Raw genomic sequence first — 22,310 nt, 5'->3', positions numbered from 1 at the left:
TTGACAGTATTTACTCAGTACCAATAGCGGCAAAAAGTTTTATAAGTGTGGATCTTCCATCCTCATTCTCCTTGCAGTCTTAATAATAAAGCGTAGCATATCCATTTGTTACCTATACTTTTTCCATACGGTTTGCCATAAAAAAGTATGAATCTTTTGGAATGCAGTGGGTTATACTTGGTTTGGATAGGTAGGTATTTAACTAAATAATAATAATAAAAATTTATTTATTTGTGTATCTTAGGGGCAAATGATTTCTCCAATTTCGAACATCTTAAATTCAATGTTAGGACAAAATGGCAGTACAATAACTTTCTTTAGTACAATGAAAAGCAATTAAATAGTAACAAGGTAATAATTGGTTTATTCAATAGCAAAACGATGAACACTCAGGGATTATCAGAAAAGAAAAAACTAGATTAGACATACACCAAATGGAATATGCTCTATAAAAAGGTAAACAATCAGGATTGACCTATATTACAGATACAAGAAGATTCTCAGTATCTCTATACGTCAATTTTAGCAACCAACTTTTAACTTTATTTTTGACTTCATATTGGTTAAAGGTATTGTTGACGGTAGGACGCCAATGTGTGTTGACTGGAGAGTGGACTGTATGAACTTTGATGATAGGTGAAATACGACGGATGATAATAAAAACAACTGTTTTCGTAAGTAGCGGCGGGGCGCGGGAAGGCTCTGAGAGTTGTGTGCATTCGATGGGCGCTCGAGTCGAACAGGCCGCGTAGCCGGTCGGCCACGCTAATATACTGCGCGCTATCCCCACCTCTCCGAGCCTTACCTCGCGCTCGCGCATGCGCGGTTTATTTGTTTACATTTTTCTTACGTAATACAAATTCTAATTGGATTCTTATTTATAATTATTTTAATTAGATCGGCCTGTCGCGATGTCTGAGCCGCTTTTATGGGCTAGCATCGCGACCAATATCCTACGGCCTTTTACTTAACTAAAATGACTAGGCCATCGTGCGTAATATTTATTTGCAAAACTTATATCTACTTATACATTTATGTATTAATTTTTATATATTTATTCCTAGGCGCTTTCCGTCGTGAACATTCTCCCGCCGTCGTCTTGCGATCCCTTGGTTGGCAACACGACGATCTTCTTGGTCGGTCGCCGGAGCACGTGACCGCGGCTGGTGGTGACGTCCACGACGCGCACTACTCCATCCTTTCCAGGGAAGGTTCTCGTCACTCGCCCTCGCGGCCATGTGTTGCGAGGGAGGTTCGAGTCACAGATGACCACGACGTCTCCGATGGTTGGGCTGACTCCGCTGCTGAAGGGCTCCCGCCGGTGCTGGAGTAAGGGTAGGTACTCGCGCACCCAGCGCCGCCAGAATGCGTCGGCGAGCAGCTGAGCGCGCCGCCAGTGTTGGCGCGCGCTGCTGTCGTGCTCGCTGAAGGTGCCGGGAGCGGCTGAGTGGCAGTCTGGTCCCAGCAGTATGTGGTTGGGAGTCAGTGCAGGTGGGTCATCGGGTTCCACTGCCACGTGGGTGAGGGGCCGGGAATTTACTGTCGCCTCGACCTCAGCTAGTAGCGTGAGCAGTGTTTCGTCGCTCGGGTACTTCTCGTGCAGCGTCGTCTTCAGTGCTGTCTTCACGGTGCGCACCATACGTTCCCAGGCCCCCGCCATGAAACATGCGGTGGGGGGGAGGAAGCGCCAGCTGATGCGGCGCGCGGCGGCCGCCTCTTGTAACGCCTCGGTAATGCGGCGTGCGGCGGCAGCTTCTTGTAGCGCTTCGGTCAACTCGCGGTCGGCGCCTTTGAAGGCAGTGGCGTTGTCACTCCACAATTCGGTCGGGCACCCGCGCCGAGCGATGAAGCGGCGGAGGGCGTTGATCGCGGAGTCGGTACTGAGTGAGACCGCTACCTCCAGGTGTACGGCCCTCGACGTCATGCAGGTGAAGAGTGCGACGTGTCTTTTTTCTCGGTGGCGGCCTACGGTGACTTCCAGGGGCCCGAAATAATCTAGGCCCGTGTAGGTGAAGGGCCTCGCGTGGTGGGCAAGGCGCGCCGCAGGTAAGTCGCCGGTTGCTGGGGCCGCGGGTTTTGCCTTTTTTATTCGGCATATAGCGCAGCGGGCGATCGCCTCCTTCACCGCCGGTCGTATCTTCATGATGTGAACTCGCTGTCGTAACTCGTTGACGACGATTTCGGTGCCGCCGTGATGCAGTTTTTCGTGCACGTGGGAAATATATAGTTTTGTATACGGATGTTTCCCATCTAGTATTGCCGGACGTATTGTTTCTTGTGACACGTCGTTCGCCTCTGTTATGCGACTTTTCAATCGCATTGTACCGCACTCGTCCATATATATGCTCAGCCGGGCGAGTCGGTCGTCTCTGTCTGGCGCGCGGTCGCCCAGCACGCGCTCTCGTTCTCGCGCGTAACTATCTGACTGCGACGCGCGCACCCATAGCGACTCGGCCGCGGCGAGATAGTGCGCGTCTAATACGACGAATTTTCTTTGCTGTTTAGGGGCAGCGGCTGGCTTGACGGACTGGCGGGCGCGGGCGTCGCGTTCATTCCATGCCCCGTCTTTTTCGTAGTTGGCGCGCGTCCTCTTTCTACGCGCTGCCGCGATTGTCTCTGGGCCGGCCGGCGCGGGGTCGTTGTTCTTGCGGCGACAGAGGGCGATGAACTGTAGCGAGCGTGCCGTAGCTCGTAGCAGGCGCGTCCACTTCGAGAATTTTTCTATCTTCGGTAAGTGTGCGTGCTTTTGTTCTCGCCGCATTTGTGCGGCGTGGCAATTTTGTTTTTCTTCGCCCGTCTCGGGGATCGTGACTTTGTGCTCCGCGGGCCACGTCGTTTCAGGTTGGTAGAGAAAGCGTGGCCCGTGAAACCAGCGGTGTTGCTCGTTGAAGTCGGCGGGGGTGGCCCTCGTAGCATCGTCGGCGACGTTGTCAGCCGACGGTAGCCACCGCCACTCGTCTTTTTTGGTTTCGTCTTCGATCTCCGCAAGGCGGTGCGCCACGAACGTCTTGTAGCTGCGGGGCTCGGCGCGTATCCATGCGAGCGCCGTGCGCGAGTCGCTCCAATAGATGCGGCGCGCTATTACGTAGTCGTGTTCGTCGCCTACTGACTTCGCCAATCGTACTCCCAGGACGGCGGCTTGTAGCTCGAGTCGGGGCACGGATATAGGCTTGGTGGGCGTGACCCGGCTCTTCGCGGCGGCTAAGGCGATTTGGATGCTCCCATCGACTTTTGTCAGCCTCCAGTACACGGCGGCGGCGTAGGCCTCTTCGCTGGCGTCCACGAACGTATGTAGTTCGTAGCGCTTGGCGGCCATTTTTTCGTAGCACCGCGGTATGTTTATGTTTTGTAGGCCGTGCAGCAGTCGTAGCCACTCGCTCCATTTTATGCGCAGCTCTTCTGGTATGGGTTCGTCCCAGCTCGTGTTATGGCGCCACGTGTCTTGCATTATTCTTTTTGCCGGTGTGGTGATTGGTGAGATGAGGCCCAGCGGGTCGAAGATCGACATAATGATGCTGAGTGCTTCTCTTTTCGTGGGCGGGCGGCGATCGTCTAGCACCTCGGGCGGAGCTCTCCTAGTGTTGAGACGGAAACGGATGCAGTCCTTTTTCGTGTCCCACAGCAGGCCGAGCGTTTTCTCCATCTCGCTCCCGCCGATGGGGACTGTCGTTCCCTCTCGCTCTGCGCACTCGATGACCGTGTTTAATGTTTGTCGCTCGTTTGTAGCCCATCCGCGTAGTTGAAAGCCGGCTTGTTTGTGTACATGATCGACGTCTTTTATTGTGCGCGTTGCTTCGTTTATTGTGGCGAAGCTCTGCAGATAGTCGTCCATGTAGTGGTTTTTCTCTATGGCGCGCGCGGCTTCTGGGAATTGCGCCGCGTGCTCTTGTGCATTTCTGTTCTTTATATACAGCGCGGTGCATGGCGATGACGACGCGCCGAAGATTACCGATGTCATGCGGTACTCTTCTGGCGGACCTTCGCGGCGGTCGCCCCTCCATAGAAAGCGGAGGGCGTCCCGATCTTCATTTCGGATTTTCACTTGCATGAACATCTCCTTTATGCCGGAATTTCATGATGACGCCTGGCAGGGACTGCAGCAGGTCAGGTCCGGGCAGCAGCATGTCGTTGAGGCTGCGCCCGTGTGATTTGGCCGCGGCGTCGTGCACCACTCTTATTTTTGGTTTTTCTGGGTTGCAGACCGCGAAGTGAGGTAAGTACCACGTCCTTTTGCTAGGGGGCGTGGTCGCGCGCTCGGCGTAACGCGACGTGAGCAGATTATTGATGCGCTCGTTGTATTGTTTTTTCAATTTTTCGTCGCGATCTAATTTTCTTTCGAGCGTGTATAAGCGTTTGATCGCGTCTTGTTTGTTGCACGGCATATCGCTGTCCTCTTCCCGCCACAGCAGCCCGGTCTCGAATCGCCCGTCGGGTAGGCGGCGACTTTTCTTTTCTAATTGTTGCAGCGCTCGTAGTTCGGGATCGCTGCTCTGCCGCCTGGGTTCGATGGACAATGATTCGAGCGCGAAGTATTTTTTCATCATTTCTTCGATGGGCTCGGTTGGCTCCGATGTGGTGAGGTGAGCGCAGCAAAACGCTATCGGCGCCGCTTGTGTGGTGCGGCAGCCGTGCAGTACCCATCCCAGTAGCGTTTTTGATGCTACCAGCTGATCGCGTCGTCCTTGTTTGATGTCGCGCGACACGATGATCTCCCAATTGTCTTGGCCGATTAATATTTTCGGTGTGGCGTGGCTGTATGTGATTTCACCCTTGATATCTTCTAAGTGTCGGCAGTCGCGTAGTTCGCGTTCACTTATTGATTGTGTCGCGAAGTCGAGGCTTGCCACGGTGCGCGCGTTATTTATTTGTAGCTCGTCGTCGCTGTATTTTCCTCGGATTGCCACGCCCACTTTCTTGCTCTTTTTGTGCGCTATCTCCGTCCCGCTCACTCCCTGGACCCACATTTGTTCGGTGGGACCGTCGAGACCGAGCACGTCGGCAACCGCCGCGTCGATGATGGTGACCGTGCTGCCGTCATCTAATAGCGCGTACGTTTCGATGGTAGCTTGCGGCCCTCGTAGGACGACCGGCGCGATCTTGAGGTAGGCGCGGCCCGTTTTGGTGGTTGCCGCGCCGACTTGTTCGATCGTCGCGTTCGTTGATGGTTCGATCGGAGGCTGCGGCGGCCGCCTTGTAGCGTCGGGGGAGGCCGGCGATGGTTTGTCGTGATGCAGCAGACAATGGTGCCGCATGGGGCAGCCGCCGCGGCCGCACGGCTTGGCGCGGCACTCGTAGCGGCGGTGTTTGCTTATGAGACAGCGATAGCAAATGGTGTTTTTCTTCGCTATCTCCCATCGCTCGTTCGTGTCCGCTTTGATGAAATTCGGACACGTAGGTAGTTGGTGGCCTTCCTGCTTGCATTGAGGACACGGTGACTTTACTTTTTCGCGCGATTTCGTGGCGGTTTCAGTGGTGGCGGTGTAGGCGCGTTCGACTTTTTTCTTTATTATTCTGTTTTCTTGCTTCTCAGTAGACAGCTCGGGGGGCGCGTAGGGCGCGCATTTGTCCGCTTCGCGGTTGAGAAATTCGGCGATCTTCTTTATTTCAGGTACGTCTTCATTTATTATTGCATAATCGTACCATTTGTTTCGCAGGATCGGCGTTAGTTTGTCGACGATCGTGCGCAATACTTCCGGATTGTGAAGGTATTGCGGGCGTTTGAGCATCTCGATTGTTGCTACTGTGTTAGCAATGCGGCTCGCGAAGATGCACAGGTCACGTGGGTTGTCTGTGAGTCTTGGGAGCGCTTTCATCTTGTCCATTTCGCCGATGAGGAGTGCGTCTGGTCTGCCGAATCTTCTCTGTAATGCGCTTACGACGTCGTCTGGCTGAGGCTGGCTGATGAGGAGGGCGCTTACCGCCTCCAAGGCGACCCCTTTGAGGCACTTTCTAATGCGAGCGACGTTTTCGTTGGCCGTAAAGCTGGCCGCAGACTCGGTGTAGGCTGCTTGAAATTGGAGCCACTCGTTGCTGAGTCCGCTGAACGGCGGCAGGTCGGGAATATATTTGTTTGTTGATGATGACTTGCCGGCGTGGATTGCTTCTGTTAATGCTGCGGTCAACATGGTGAGGTCCATTGCTGACTTTTGGGACTGCTCTTCATAATGGTCCCGCCGCTCGCGCTCTTTGTTTGTGTGCGTGGGCGGCCTTCTTTCTTCTCGTGTTGTTCGTTCTTGACTTGGTGCTCTTCTTATCCAATCAGCGATACGTTGTGATGCCAAGTCGTCTTCTTCTTCTTCTTCTGAGTCGGACGGCTCTGACTCCGCCGCCATCTTTTCTAGGCGGATTTTTTCTAATTCTGTCTCGGCGCGCACGCGCTTCAGCTCCAGCTCGGCTAGCCGCTCCTTGGCCTCCAACCCCGCGAGGAGTCTCTTGCCAGAGGCCTTGGAGTGACGTGACCGAGCGGGCTTCCGCGGCGGCGCTTGTGTGACAGCTGGTGGTGGCATCTGCTGCGACGGTTGGCGATTGACGACCGTATCTGTACTGGCCGCGGGCGTGGCCTTGATACCCGAAGTGTCTACTTGCTCCCTCGCACTTGTAGCGACGGATCCTGGTGCTGATACTTCGGTGGTGCCCGTGCCAGTCGTGGTCCCCGTTTCGCCGGAACTCGACGTGGTTGTTGTCAGGTTCGTACTAGTAGTCGCAGTGGTTTCACCGGCGCTGGACGACTCTTCTTTTGATTCTTTCTTGCCGCTGTTGCTTCTTGTTAAAACCATCTTGAATTTATTTTTGTTTCAGTGATCCGGTGCTGAATGGACCAATGTTGACGGTAGGACGCCAATGTGTGTTGACTGGAGAGTGGACTGTATGAACTTTGATGATAGGTGAAATACGACGGATGATAATAAAAACAACTGTTTTCGTAAGTAGCGGCGGGGCGCGGGAAGGCTCTGAGAGTTGTGTGCATTCGATGGGCGCTCGAGTCGAACAGGCCGCGTAGCCGGTCGGCCACGCTAATATACTGCGCGCTATCCCCACCTCTCCGAGCCTTACCTCGCGCTCGCGCATGCGCGGTTTATTTGTTTACATTTTTCTTACGTAATACAAATTCTAATTGGATTCTTATTTATAATTATTTTAATTAGATCGGCCTGTCGCGATGTCTGAGCCGCTTTTATGGGCTAGCATCGCGACCAATATCCTACGGCCTTTTACTTAACTAAAATGACTAGGCCATCGTGCGTAATATTTATTTGCAAAACTTATATCTACTTATACATTTATGTATTAATTTTTATATATTTATTCCTAGGCGCTTTCCGTCGTGAACAGGTATAAATAGAGATCAATCTATCGATCTTATTATACAGGCGCGTACTTTGAGCACAAAACTGACGACGGGCAAACGAAGTGCGTGAAGGGACAATTTTACACACACAATGACTAGGACGTTTTTCATCTAAAGGCAAAAAGGAGTGCTGACGCAATATTACCCGCAGAATATACAGCTGCCTTACCGAGAGTACTTGAGACTCGGAATAGAGTTTTTTAGTAGAGTAGTCTTTCCTTCTGAATTGCATCACCTTTAGGATCGCTCTCTGAGCTCTTTCAATATTCAGCAGAACATTCTTATAGGTTCCTCCCCATAAAGGAATACAGTGGGAAATGATGGATTGGTAGAGGCTTTGATAGACCAGAAACAGGGTTTCAGGGGGCGCAGAATGTCTGAGATCCTTAAAGATATAAATTAATCTTCTAAGGCGCCTTAGAAGATTCATCATCATCATCATCATCATCAGCCCGAAGACGTCCACTGCTGGACAAAGGCCTCCCCCTTAGAAGATTAAATGTAAACAAAACAATGTCAATTGGTGTCTTAATTATTGAAATTCCCCCATTAAACTATCTAAACATTTACATTTCTGAATTGAAATACACTAGTCTGGTTTGTATTACAATGATAGATAAGTAAAATGTTTAAAATCCTTGAATGTACCAAATCTGGCAGCTGAAGTTGGTTTACGTTTGTTAAATACCTATCCAAACCAAGTGTAGGTAATTTAGGTTAGTGGAATATAATAATAATAAATAATAAACGGAAAATATGGAAAACGATACATTATTGATTGAAATCATCTAAGAGCATATGAAAGGGCAACTGTACACAATCTTCATGAGTCTTTTTGTTGATAATTTTATTATTCTTTAAGTATGAAACCAAAAGAATGATAATGAACATGTGTCCTTACTATATATAATTGATACATATGCTGCTGTGACTTATTTTCAAGTGTTTTTCAATAAAAATACACGTCAAGACCGTTTTACCTTCTGCCTAATGTTAAAATGTGGTTAAAATAAACGAAATGTAAGCCCTCGTGAATAGTTGAGCAGTCGCTGGTGCCGACATCGACCACGAGAGTCGTTCATTCTTTGCACATGAAATTTGGATAGAGATTAGAAGAAATAGAGAGCCATAGCTAGGAGATATGAACAGTGTGGTTGTCGGCAGCCGGTCCCTGGGCAGCGCGGGCGGCGAGCCGGCGCCGGACGATAACTACGACTACCACCTGCGGCACCGCGACGTGTACCCCGCGCAGCCTCTGCACCAGCAGCACCACGCGCCGCCCGGTAATCACAACACACACACATTGGTGGGCAGCACTAACAACTGCCCCCGCACGCATCCACCTCCACGACCAATAGCAGTACTGCTGCCTATCCTCAATGCACACCCCAGCCACATACACACACCTTTTATTACATTAATTCATTCTTAAAACAGGTTGGTGGTGATAACTTGACAGTGTGGTGACATGACATTTTTCGTTAGACAACTCGGACAAAAATAGGAGCTTTTCCCAGTAATCCGCATCGACCACATTCCCAGCAGTTTTAGTTCTCATCTCACCTTGGGCATTTAAATACGAACTACTGAGCTGCTTTTTCTCACTTGTCCGCGCTGCTGCCAACAATACATAATCTCCTTTTAGTTCTATGCACTTGGACCAGCGATGTTCGATAGCCACACCTTGTTTGTAGTGAGATTTGTCTAGCTCGTCAAAATACCCATCAACCGCAGCCTCCACTTCATCGTTGCTGGCAAATCATTCACCACCAAGCCATTTTTTTTAAATAATTTATTGAATCAGGCGTTACTTTGCGGAGGTCCATATCAATGAACTAAAATAATTTCCTTGCTCACCCGCGACCTTACGATAGCTAAGCTTATGCAAAATATGCGTGTTCATGCAGTTCCTCCACCTCCACACTGTAAGAACACACACAAATCACACAAACCCATCTATCACCACCACCACACTACACTGACGCGTTTCAAACTCATCCAGAGCTCATCTTCAGAGTGACACAACTATACACCATGCTACCAGTTGTTAGACTAACGAACAACAACCACCGTTTTAACTTGTCACTGTAACTCCCCAAGTACCCACATACGTATTATGAAACAAAACTACCCACAAATTATTAATAAAATTTTTAACCGTCCTTCAAAACTACCTTGATTTTTATTTATTTACTGTCAAGGCATGTTTTATTAACTACCATTGCTGAAATTAGATCCAAGCCGTAGCAAGGGAGATGAAACTAAATTTACCAGCTCATTAATAATAGACCCCATACTGTTGTATCTAATTATCTCCATGCATTCTAAAACATCGAGACGAAACCCCTTGCCACAATAATGTAACACTTCATACGAATCTGAGTCCGATAAAGAATGATTTAGTTCCAACAAATGTGTGGCAAAATTCGGCTTATTATGCTCATTCCTATATGCCGAAACATGCTCTTTAAATCTGCGTAAAGCCGGCCATAGACCTACAGAATCTATTCTGTTCTTGTTGAACAGAACAGAACCGGTAGGTCTGTGGCCGGCGTAGGCGTAACAGTTACGTCTTTATACTTTACATCCCTTTTCTGGCACAACAATAGTGGGATCTGTTGGGTGTGCAGTGAGCGGCGGCGTGGCGGGCGTGGGGGCGCGCGCTCGCCGGGCGAAGCGGCGGGCGCGGCCCCCGCCGGCTACGCGCCGCACTACGCGCCCGACTACTCGCCGCACCGCCCCGCCAACACGCCACCCGTCACCACCTGGACCACGCTCAGACCGGTCAGTACCATCACATACATACGGATTAGAAATGGGTTAATCCGGATCTGATTCTGAAGTATCAAAAAAATCAGACCCTTAAGCGGATCCGAATCCCTTATCGACTACACAGTATAACAAGTTTCCCTACAGTAATCCGGCGGAGACGTCTAGACAGAACAATCGTGGGGGGCGTTAGGGGTGAGGCGCGGGTGGGAGGAGCCCCAGCTGCATACTTCGCCGTTCTTAGTAGCTTGGGACAAGTCTTCTAGGGTAAAATTTATTATGGTGTAATCTTCATCTCGCATAAATAAGGAACTAAGATTTCATCTATTTATGTAATTATAATTATTTATTTTTTATATAATTAAATTCAATAACAGGAACTTTAAGCCCGTTAAGTCTAGAAACCTAAAGTATTTGTCGGTTACTAATCTATGAAAGTATATTTTGTAGAAAAAAGAGTTGTTTTATTTCAAAAATAGTATAATTTTAATACTGCTTACCCCTAGTAAGTATCCCACTCCTAATGCATTTTGTTTTATATAATTTCGCAATATTATTATGTACAGATTCGTAAAAGACATCTTCCAAATTTTAAATTTGTGACAACCCTTCCTTACTTGTGTAAATACCTATACAGGCTGCGGTATCGCCCAGCTTCAAAGGCGTCGGCCTACTGTAGGGAAAACTTGTTATAAATAAAATAAATAAATAAATAAATATCACGGGACAATTCACACCAATTAACCTAGTCCCAAAGTAAGCTTAGCAAAGCTTGTGTTATGGGTACTAAGCAACGGATAAATATAATTACTAATACATAAAAATCTTAAAATTGCCAAATTGGCCACGTTTATAAAAACTTGGCCACACTGGCCATCAATAATATTATTATAAACTTATCGCATTTTTACTGTTAATACATCAATAATTACGTAGGAAATACTTTCCGATGAAAAGTTGTTTTATTTTTGTAGACTCGACGTATCAGACCTTTTTTTAAGCCCAAAACCACTGCATCCAGTCATTTTTGTCGGAGCTCTGTTCACTGACAAGTACGGTACCGAAATGTCACGAGAGGCGAGCGAAACAGTTTTATTAAACGAGTATACCCGGCGGGTTCATACCTTTGACAGACGGGAAATACGCTTCAAGGCTGCTCCATTATATATAAAGACGAATTCCCATCATGTAATTGTCAGATATTAATTGAGGACGACTAGGACATCAACCTGAACCGTCTATATAAAAATCTGACGCGCTTGAGTATTCCAAGGTCTCGTTTTTTCTTTTTCACTCAATAATCGGTCATGACTTTTGGTCGCGTCCAAGTCGTCAGTCATTTGAATAGGACTTTTTTTACTTAGATTACTTATTTTTGTTAAATTTTCTCGATTATTCCATAAAAATTGAATGAAAATTAAAAATTTGGTGTGATAGAACTCTTCTTAATATATAAGTTACTGTGTACTCCAAGAATTGTTCGTGATAGACTTATTTTCTTTAACAACCGTTAATGAACATTTGTTCGGTTTTAAAGAGGTATAAACGCTCTTAACATTCCCTCTGAATGTCTGACATGCTCGAATAACTTTTTTTTTCTACCCCTCTTTACGGCCACCCCCACCAAACAACCCGTTAGATTACTACCTCTCGGTTATCATATATACGTAGGGCTTATACTCCATAAATGACTGATGCGCTCGGGTATTTCCATGCAACTGTTTTTATTTTGTAATTTTTAACGCCTAACGCGTCTCTTCCCCCCCCCCCCCTCTAAAAGGTTGTTTTTGCACCTAATCTTCACAATCCAATAGGTCCTCGTTACGCTTTAGTAACTACAAATTTAGCATACCGGCCTCCCCTACTATAAAGTACAAAAGAAACTTGTAGATAGCTTGTTTTTATCATATAGGTATTATATGTTTGTGTTGATTTTGGAATTACATAATAATACTAGCTTTTGCCCGCGACTTCGTCCGCGTGGAATAGTAACTTTGGGAAGTATTTTATTTATTTAGGATACCTATTTTGCCAATAATAGCACATAGAAACTTCTACGTTTTACTGAAAATAATCTACTTAAAAACATTGCTATAAATATAAACTATTTTTTTTGTTCTTCCATCCATCCATGTTCTTTAGTAAAACATAAATATTTTGCGGGAAGCCACTTTTTAACAATACGACGTGTATTCTACCCTGCCAACATAAAAGGACTACTTAATTCTTCATCGTGGACTCTTGACACCTTACGTCCTTTATTGTAAGTTAGGAGGGTAGGATTATAATTAAGACGGCATTTTTACTAAGCATAGCTACACATATTTCCGATAAATATACTTATAGTATTTGTTTGCAATTCCTTAAGAAATTTCATCCCCATATTTCAAGTAATAAATAGGTCAAAATTTGAAAGCGCCGGAACTAATGTTTTTTAGGTTTCCGTAGCTCAAAAGGAAAAAATGGAACCCTTATAGGATCACTATGCTGTCCGTCTGTCTGTCTGTCAAGACCCTTTATCTCGTAAACGCGCGGAGTATCGGTATCGAGTTGAAATTGAAACCCTAAACTCAGGTCAATAGTCCCGAAAGCTGTGAAAAAATCAAACTTCTAGGTAAGTCAAGGCAATCAAAAGCTCAGTCATTAAAAAGGTGTTTCCATGTAAATCGCCTTAACAGAAAAAGTAATAGGTTGCTCCCGGCTATCCTGGAAACTTGGATTTTTGCATAAAGAGCTCTTATAGTAGCACAATAAATAAGAAAAAATCTGAAAATTATAATTGTTCATGTCTGACTGTCTATGTCAATAAGCCATCTAAAATGACCCCACATTGCGTACATTTTTCTTGAGCTTAGAAGGCTCTGCTAACACTGCATCATCCCCTCTGCTAACATCACCTTACAGGTAAAATTTTCAAAAACGCTTGAACAAACATCTATTTATCTCTTATCACGTGCCGAAATGCCAAGTTTCATAGAGGTCCATCGATGTATCTTCAACAATGACGATCTTCCATATAAACTTTCATCCCCTATTTCACCCCCTCAAAGGAAGAGTTTAAAAAACGCGCGAAAAAATATCTATTTACTTCTTATCACGTGCCGAAATGGCAAGTTTAATAAAGATTCATCGATTTGTCTTCGATAATGACGACCTTCCATATAAACTCATCCCCTATTTCACCCCCTCACAGGTCGAATTTTCACAAAAGCTCAAACAAATTTCAGATTTATTTCTTATTAAGTGCCTAAATGCAAAGTTTCATGGTTTTCTCTTCGACAGCGACGAACTTCCGCCTTATAAAATCCACCCCCTATTTCAACCCCTTAAAACCTTTATTTCGCGATTAAAGATAGGCTTTGTTCTTTCCCAAGGTATATTCTAACTCTGTACCAAATTTTATCAAAATCGGTTCAGCGGTTTAGGCGTGAAAGCGTAACAGACAGACAGACAGAGTTACTTTCGCATTTATAATATTAGTATGGATTTGTTTTTAATCTCCTGCTTCGCTGCTTTGGCTTGGATTGTCCCGGCCGACGTCCTCGTATTTATAGCCACCCTACCATAATGTGATGTGATGTGTTCAATAAAAGTGGTCAAGTTAGACAGTGTATAATTTGTTGCACAGAGCGGCGGTACTGGCGGGGAGAGCTACGCGTACAGCGGCGAGGCAAGCGGCGGCGCGGCGGGCGCGGGCTCGGGCGGCGCGGGCGCGGACGGCAGCCCCGCGCGCTCGCCGCCCGCGCCCGCCTACCTGCCGCCCGCCGCCGCCGCGCACTACCACCACAACCACCATCCACATCCCACGCACGGTCAGTCCTCTGCGATAACTTATTTTGTTCTCCTGCACATTAATGGTCAGTGCTACACTTACTTGCTCCAAGCTGTATTTAACTTGCAATGTCTGCTTGTATGGCTGTTAAGGTCAAACCTTGGGAATTTAATTTCACCTACTTGTGATGATGACTGTAAATAGAACTTGTTGTCATAAGTTTCTTAATTCGATCGAAATTTGTGCCATTGTCGCAAATTATCTGGACTTCTCGAGCTGCAGGTGTATGTAGTACTAGGAATGCTGTTTCTAAGTAGTTTGGTTGAATGGGTCAGTACAGTCTACAAAAAATAATGTTGACATTACTTTAGAAAAACTCGCATTCAATATATGTTATTTTAAATAAACTGATTATTGTCATACTGTAGATATTTATCTACTGAAAATAAACAGCGCGCGACAATGATAAAAATAAGTACATAATATTTGAGATGTTTTTGTTCGTCACTTGATGATAAATAAGCACGATCCGTAGAACGAACTTCAGCTTCCTCAGGCGAAGACGCTCAGAGAGTTGAGAGATGACAAACCTGTTTCGTAGTCAGATTGAGAATTAAACTAACGCGCGGATTGCGACAAATTATTTATGTCATGAGCTTGTGTTATATTAAGGTAATTATCACAACCTATGTAAATGTTCGGAAAAGAAAGGCTATTATTATAATATCGAACGGTTCACTAAATTGATTGCTTCATTATTCGTTTAGTCATTTTAAGTGAAAGGGATGCCCATCGCAAGGTCTATTTTTTTTTGGTTGAAAATTTACTTCTTTAAAAATTATAGAATCGAAATTATTAATAATAAGAATATTCTATCGTGTGTGTTTTAAAAAAATGAATGTACTATTGTACACACATTTTATTTCAGTGGCAACATTGTCGTAGATTTTTTGGGTTATGAATTCCAGTTTTAAGTATAAATGTTTCAACCAAAAAAAATATGAACATCAATTTAGACCACTCAATTTTTGTCATTTCAATCATTCGACGGAACGTTGTTATGCAAAAAACAATGTTACGAAAATAGTAGGTACATTGTGTCTTCAGGGCGGTAAATAAGGATATACGATATAATATGTATATGATGAAAAAAATTATGCAACAGTTTTCGACCAGTCGATATAGACCCAAGTGAAAGATGCGAAATGAAAAGTGAATATGAACAAAAAAGGGACCATCTGATTCCATCTTGACTGTTGTGGAGTGACTGACTGTTGTTGTGTTGTTGCAGGTATGTGGTCGTGGCAGGGCGGCGGGGGCGGCGGCGGCGCGGGCGGCGCGGCGCCGGGCGCGGAGGGCGCACACGCGCCGCACGAGCTGTCCGACATGTTGCAGATCCTCGACCAGAGCGGCGCCGCCACCTTCGAGGATCTCAACATAAACATGTTCAACTCCAACTTCGAATAGCAATACTATTACCACGGTTGCCGGCCAACTTGGTTGCCCGCCGCGCTGCCGATGCGACCGGACGCTCTCGTCACTCGCGAACTAAATAAAAATGGTGAGGCCGAAAAACAGTAGCGGTAGCGACTTTTAACGCTCGGCATCATTCGGTATGCAGATTAACTTAGTTTGAGGATGTTACTGAATCCATCCAGTGCGGAACTGAACATTACTTACACACACGACTCTTTTGCATTGACATTTCAAAAACTTAATCACTCAAATGATAAAGCTTTTAAACAACGGCAACCTATTGTACAAACGATGTACCTTAATTTGTAAAAACAAACACGAATACGCACGATGTACTTTTACTTGGGAGCTATTTTATATTTGCGATTAACTTGGTCGAAACTAGGTAAGTATTGTGCTATCGATAGTGTGGCTAAAAGGCAGAGCCTCGGATCGGCAGCTAGTTATTTATTAGCATACGGACATATTTTTATGTATTAAAATAAATAATGAAAGTATTAGAATATAGGATAGACATTTATAAATTAACTATAAGAATACTTTTTATTTTTTTATTTGTAAGTACAGAATTAATTTCTAAGTGTATTTTTTTTTAGTATTTAATGCAATTATGTTAATAACTGTTATCCAACAGCTATTCGAACAGTTGTTTTTGTGTTTTGATGCCAGAGACACAAGGTGCTGATTATTGTAATTATAATTACATAATTACACTTGATTTGTTTACGATTAGGACTTACCATAAATTTCGGAAATTACCATTGTCGCTAGATCTTTGTGTTTTATGGAACAAATGAAGAAGTCGCAAATTCATTGTTAATTTATTAATTTGTCATAACAAATTGTAAAATTTTATTTAAGTAGGGTACTGGTCGCACAGTTTATCTGCAGCAGTAGTATTTAACCAACTATAATTCCGAAAGTAAACATTATCTTATATATAATGTAATCGTCTAAACCTTTATTTTATGTCTTGTTGTCTTAAAAATATATCTGCTGTAAACTACAAAGGTTAAATTTATACAATCTAAATTTTCTCAGGGGCTAGTATTAAACGATAAAGCGAGTCGCGGTCCAGTTCTAATCATTCTGATGTTCTTGTTTCACAAACAGTTTCTAATTCATTGTAGCGGCTTAGATTCGGTGGACATATTATTTTAACGGAACATTCTATTTTTCGTACACGTCTGTGTCCTCTATAAATAGTATCATGCTGATAATTGATAACATCTTCCATGCCGAGTGTTTAATTTATTTGAAATTGCTATTTACTTGTTACCACGAAAACGAATCGTATATTTTACAGTGTTATTAATGCTAGGTTAACCTAGTGGTCAGTATTTCCCGCAAACCTCTCCTTTTAGCCACATTTTCAGGCGACACAGTGTGATGCCTTAACTGGCACTTATTCTAAAACTTAGTAACTTCCGTTTTTTTTTAAAGTTATTCTTAATAATTAAATGCATAATTAATTACATAAAAAATCGTTTAATTGTATTGTTTAGTCAGAGCCTCTGAAAATAATCCACATAATTAGAAAGTACCTGGGCGACCGCGCTTCGCTCGAGCTAAAACTCGATAACAAGCGTTTTCCCAGAGATAAACCAAGCTAAATCGATTTTTCATGCCCGAAAACCCCTATTTTATATACAGGGTGGAAAGTTGAGATGGGGCAGCAAGGGCAGCTACTAGATCCCTTGCTGCTACGCGAAAAAAGAGACATTTACTAACTTTTTGAATGATGACAATCGACATTCACAGATTTTTGATAAAATGTACAGTCAGCGAGAAAATCGACCGATTAGACTTTTTTTTAATGCCAATCGGTCCCATTTCTATCAAGGATTAAAACACTCTTTGATATCAACTAAGGTTAGAGTACTAGAACACCCACAAATCAAAGAAAACTTTTTCCATACAGTTCGTAGGGTACTCATTTGCAAAGTGAAAGTTTCGCATGTTGTTTTTTTACGAACATGAATCCTTTATGCTTAAAGAAAATTAAACAGTATGTAGACAACTAAAAACTGAACATTTTAACTAAAGTTAGTGTCCAGTATTGCTGCCCCAACCTGTATATCTAATATATAAAATTTTCGTGTCAAAATGGACAAAACTCCTTCAAAACGGCTTAACCTATTTTTTTTTTTTTGTGTATATTCGGTAGGTCTGAGAATGGGATGTAAACTATTTTTCACACTTCTGCGCAGACGGAGTCGCGGGCAAAAGCTAGTATATATATATATATATATATGTATACAAGGATTGCTCGTTTAAAGGTATTAAATATATAGATGGATTAGATTGTTACATACGTACATACTCTTGTTTACCTACCATTCAAAAATAACAACAACTATTATGGGATATCGTTTTGGACACGTTTTGGAAGCCATTTCCCGTACTTTTCTATCATTGACATTGCAATACACTAATCCTACTATATTAATGTGAAAGTTTGTGAAGATGTTTAGATGTTTGTTACTCAATCACGCAACGGGATCCAACACCACACTTGTGGAGGGTTTATACAGAATAACGTTTGACTAATGTAATGACCACAAACACTGTTTTAGCACAATACAAGTAATAGGCAGGTGTTCGACTTCATACTGGCGCCCGAATCGACGCACGCACACAGCCAAGCGTCATTTACACGGCCGCTAACCAATCTTCGTAAGACAAAACTACGCAGTGCCACGCCACGCGCCGCGCAGTCCGGTCGCTGGTCTGGTGCTGTGCCGCGCTGCCCGGTCTATTCGCCCCCGTTTCGATTCAGTACAAATCAACGCACGTAAAAAGAGCTCCTTGCGACATACCTGCGCAGTGACCGAAATACGGACCAAATTAGTGGCGTAACAGTGGGGGACGCTGGAGGGAAGGGGCGTAGGAGCATGCGCGCGGCCGTCACCTAACAGGGTGTTTGGTAGCTTGGGTAGCTAGGTGCAAAGCTTTAAGGGGGTGATAGTCGAGGTATTTTTTAACATTTTTAGCCATAAATGTCTTAGCCGAAATTTGATATTTTTTTTATTGAAAATTTAGAATTTTTTAGGTAAATACCCAGAATTTGATAGTCACGAGTCAATATTGCCCCAATATCGTTAATTTGTAAACAAAATCTTTTATTTCGGATAGTTTAATGTGTATTGGATCAAATGAAATAATAAGTGTCTTTCTTGCCACAAAAACAAAATGGAGGCATTCGAAATTACTAAAAATGTCTTAGGCTGGAACAGTAATTTTTCTGTGCCATAAAAAAAAAATCCTGGCATTGTTCAAACATTTTTAAAATCATGTCTGTTTATTGTTCATTCTTTTAAGGTATCACTCATTCACATTGCTTGCTAAATCTGAGATATCTTATTATTTCATTTGATTCAATACACATTAAACTATCCGAAATAAAAGATTTTGTTTACAAATTAACGCTCATTGGGGCAATATTGACTTGTGACTATCAAATTCTGGGTATTTTCCTAAAATTATAAATTTTCAATTTAAAAAAATGTCTAATTTTGGCTTAGACATATATGGCTAAAAGTGTTCAAAAATACCTCGGCTTATCACCCCCTTAAAGCTTTGCACCTAGCTACCAAACACCCTGTATAGCGAGCGCTTGGTAATCATTAGGTACTATAATATTTAATAATGGTGTAATTTAATAATAACAACAAGTCGTTTCGAACTTGCCGCAATAGACGCAATTTTTTTTCTATTACCAACTTATAAGTTAATTAATAAATAAATAATCATAAACTTACACCTAAAACTACACACATAAAATAAAAATCTACACACGTCTGATTTACTTTTTGTAGACGCCAACCCTAGCGCTCCGCCCAGCCGTAGGTATAAATTTCAAGAATACGACCAAGTCAACCTACTGCCTGCTACTTGTATTGTGGTTCTAGCTCCGCTGGCGCGTCAAGCCGGGCTAGGCTCGCGCGCTGTACTTGTTGCTGATTCCTCATCCTCGTATGAAAACTGTTGTTAAACGTGCAAATGTAGTTTTTTAAAACGTCGTGCACGGCTAGTAGGGATATAGATTACATTTGCGATGTAATGTATTGGTGTTTAGAAGCGAAAAATCGATCTAGATGTGTAGAACTCATCTCCGTAAAAACGATTTGTTCGAGTTTTTACACACATCATCTTTTCCGAGAAAAAATCGGTGGCCCGGGTATTGTTATTGCATCTGGAAAAATGCTGTTAAAGGAAATAATTATATTTTTCGTCGGTTACTTATTAAATTCTTCTATTATCTACACAAATATTGACTGGCAGTTCTCTTCAGGTAAAAAATTCTAAGTAAACTGTTGCAATTAATTTGAATATTTTGTTGAATTTGCAGTTTATCAAAATAAATGGTAATCGTTAAAAAATTATCGATAATCGTCAAAACAAGGGTATACAACCATTTTCTAATGGTCTAACGGCTCTGTGTATTATTATTTTTACTTTTGATCAATTAAATTACAATTTGTAAAATGACTTTTTCATTAAAATTAAGTATAAAGTACATAAACTTTACTAGCTGTTTTATTTTCCATAGCTATTGCTCGCAACTTGATCTGTGTCCCGCAGGAAGTTAACATGTTCCTAAATACATAATTATTTAGGAACATAAATACATAATACATATTTTCTATTTCATCTTATCTAATGATATTACGATGAAAGTACAGTACGTATAATTACATAGGTATTATTTGTAGCTATCACAAATAACTTGTCATTCGTTGTCCCCTTCTACCTTAGTTGTGATTTTCCCATCTAAATAGTAAGTACTACGTACAGCTGGAATGTGCACTGTGCAGGAATTACGAGCTGAGAGCTAACGATAAAGATAGTTACCACAGGGCTACTTTATCTCATTAGTATGACCATAATTTTATGCGACTTGTCAGAAAAACCGGCCAAGAGCGTGTTGGACACGCCCGAAATAGGGTTCCGTAGCCATTACGAAAAAATCAAGTAATTCCAAGTTTAGGTTATTTTATACCTTAGGCTGCTATTTACTCTTAGGGGCTGTTTCACCATCCATTGATTAGTGTTAACTGACGGTTAAATGTGATGCCGTCTCTATTTGTTTTGTTCGAATAGACGGAGACGGCATCACATTTAACCGTCAGTTAACACTAATCAATGGATGGTGAAACAGCCCCTTAAACTACTAATAATTCTCAAGAAAACTTAACCGTTATAGTTTTCCTTCTAAGTCTGATATACTTACTACTATCCTGAATATTTTCAAATTTTTTCACCCACCGATTTCACGCTCGATTTTAATGAAAATTTGCACTTTAAAGTTGAGTATTTTGCAAACAAATCACTGAATCGAAAAATCGTTTTAGCACCCACTAATAGTTTTAAAAGACCTACCCAACGATAGACTACACTAAAAGGTTGGATGAGAAAAAAAAAACACCCCCACTTTACGTCTATGGTATTAAAAAAAAAAAAAAAATTTATTGTATCATTTTGTCGGCGTAGTTTACATATGTATTCGGGCAAAATTACAGCTTTCTAGCATTGATAGTCCCTGAGCAAAGCCGCGGACGGACAGACAGACAGACATGGCGAAACTTTTGCCATTTTGGCTACGGAACCCTAAATATGTAACTAAGGAACAATAAACAGAAATTTTACGTATTACGAAGTAGTACGTAATATTTCGATGGATTTTCCTGACGGCCCCAATCGTCCCTTCCCTCCAACTCTAATGGTGCTCCCACACTGGTATTATAAAGTGTCGTATGTATAACGTTATAAAACATTTGTTTTATAACTTTTATAATAAATTGTAATAAATGTTATTCATTGTTATCATGTTTTTAAAATGATATACAACAGATTAAAACCTCTAATTTGTTCTATGGTGTTAAGAGAAGTCTTTTCGTTCCATTCTCTATACAAACGTACTTAGTCCCGGGCTCATTTGAAAACTAGGCAACAGAAATAGATGAAATTTTGTAAGTATGGACTAGACGTAATTATCTATGCCTGTGGTTTTTCAGATTTTCATATAAATGTGTAATATCAGAATTACAGGAGCTCAAAAGTCGAAAAAAAAAAAGATCTGTGCACGAGAATTACAGACTAATAATAGTTATTTGTGCAACAAGAGAGCAAAGTTGTTTTTTGTTGCGAGTGTTGATTTTGAATCCCGAGTAAGCGAAGGATTCTATAATTGAATCACGAGCGTTAGCGAGTGATTCTAGGTTAGAATCCTGAGATCAGCAAGGGATTGAAATACACGAGATGCAAAAAAACTTTGGTCTCGTGTGACACATACAATTTTTCACCTCACCATCGAGAACATAATTTAAATGTAACATAAGAATAAAACCACATATACCTACCTGTTTACAAAACAAACACATTTTTTAAAAATAGAATCCGATTATTATCAAATATAATAATTACATTTAAAACCATAAAAAGAGTCCAGTAGCTACAATACAAATCGCATACTTATAACATGCAATCTTAACTTCTTGTACTAATGTCACACTTATTTTTTAATACTGCAAAAAGCCTTATCTCGGGGTAATTGAAAAGGTTGAACAATTAAAAACCTTTAAATATGATTTTTATTAAGATTTCTATTACATAAACATAAATAGATTTGTTAAAAAATCATTCAATTTAACAAATAATAATTATACTGTAGAGGCAGTATACGGAATTCTTTTATAAAAAAAAAAACAAGAGAATCGGCTTTCGTGCAACGAGGTTGCATACTTTATTAAAAGATCGGGAAAATTTACATTTTGGAAATATTTCGATATATTTTTAATACCATAAATTTAATTTAAGTTGGTAATCGACCAATTTGATCCTATCTCTTGCTTTTTTCGAGTTGAAGTGAAATGACAGATCAAAGTAAAGTTCAAATATTTGGAATTCAGTGAGTAGACCCAACACTGTACTCAGCATTTAAAA

General features: G+C 42.5%; 2 protein-coding genes across 2 annotated transcripts in view; one reads left to right on the top strand and one right to left on the bottom strand.

Moving 5' to 3' along the window:
* Positions 1 to 17,285, top strand: part of LOC141438144 (aryl hydrocarbon receptor nuclear translocator homolog) — a 31,263-nt gene extending 13,978 nt beyond the window's left edge. Inside the window, 5 exon segments of the mRNA XM_074101864.1 lie at positions 8,513 to 8,631; positions 9,958 to 9,987; positions 9,990 to 10,132; positions 13,746 to 13,929; positions 15,181 to 17,285. Coding sequence (XP_073957965.1) covers positions 8,513 to 8,631; positions 9,958 to 9,987; positions 9,990 to 10,132; positions 13,746 to 13,929; positions 15,181 to 15,356 — 652 coding nt within the window. The 3' untranslated portion in view covers positions 15,357 to 17,285.
* Positions 3,965 to 8,105, bottom strand: LOC141438143 (uncharacterized). Its single transcript, XM_074101863.1, has one exon. The coding sequence runs from the start codon at positions 6,774 to 6,776 to the stop codon at positions 4,026 to 4,028; it is 2,751 nt and encodes a 916-aa protein (XP_073957964.1). The 5' UTR covers positions 6,777 to 8,105; the 3' UTR covers positions 3,965 to 4,025.
* Positions 17,286 to 22,310: the final 5,025 nt, after the last annotated feature.

This window comes from Choristoneura fumiferana, chromosome 18 (genome assembly GCF_025370935.1).
Source record: "Choristoneura fumiferana chromosome 18, NRCan_CFum_1, whole genome shotgun sequence".
In the NCBI taxonomy this organism is placed as follows: domain Eukaryota; kingdom Metazoa; phylum Arthropoda; class Insecta; order Lepidoptera; family Tortricidae; genus Choristoneura; species Choristoneura fumiferana.
The sequence above is the reverse complement of the archived record's forward strand: the minus strand, read 5'-3'. Positions and strand labels throughout refer to the sequence as shown.

Excerpts from the sequence above, each read along its gene's own strand:
- LOC141438143 (XM_074101863.1), bottom strand. The coding sequence starts at position 6,776 with ATGGTTTTAACAAGAAGCAACAGCGGCAAGAAAGAATCAAAAGAAGAG.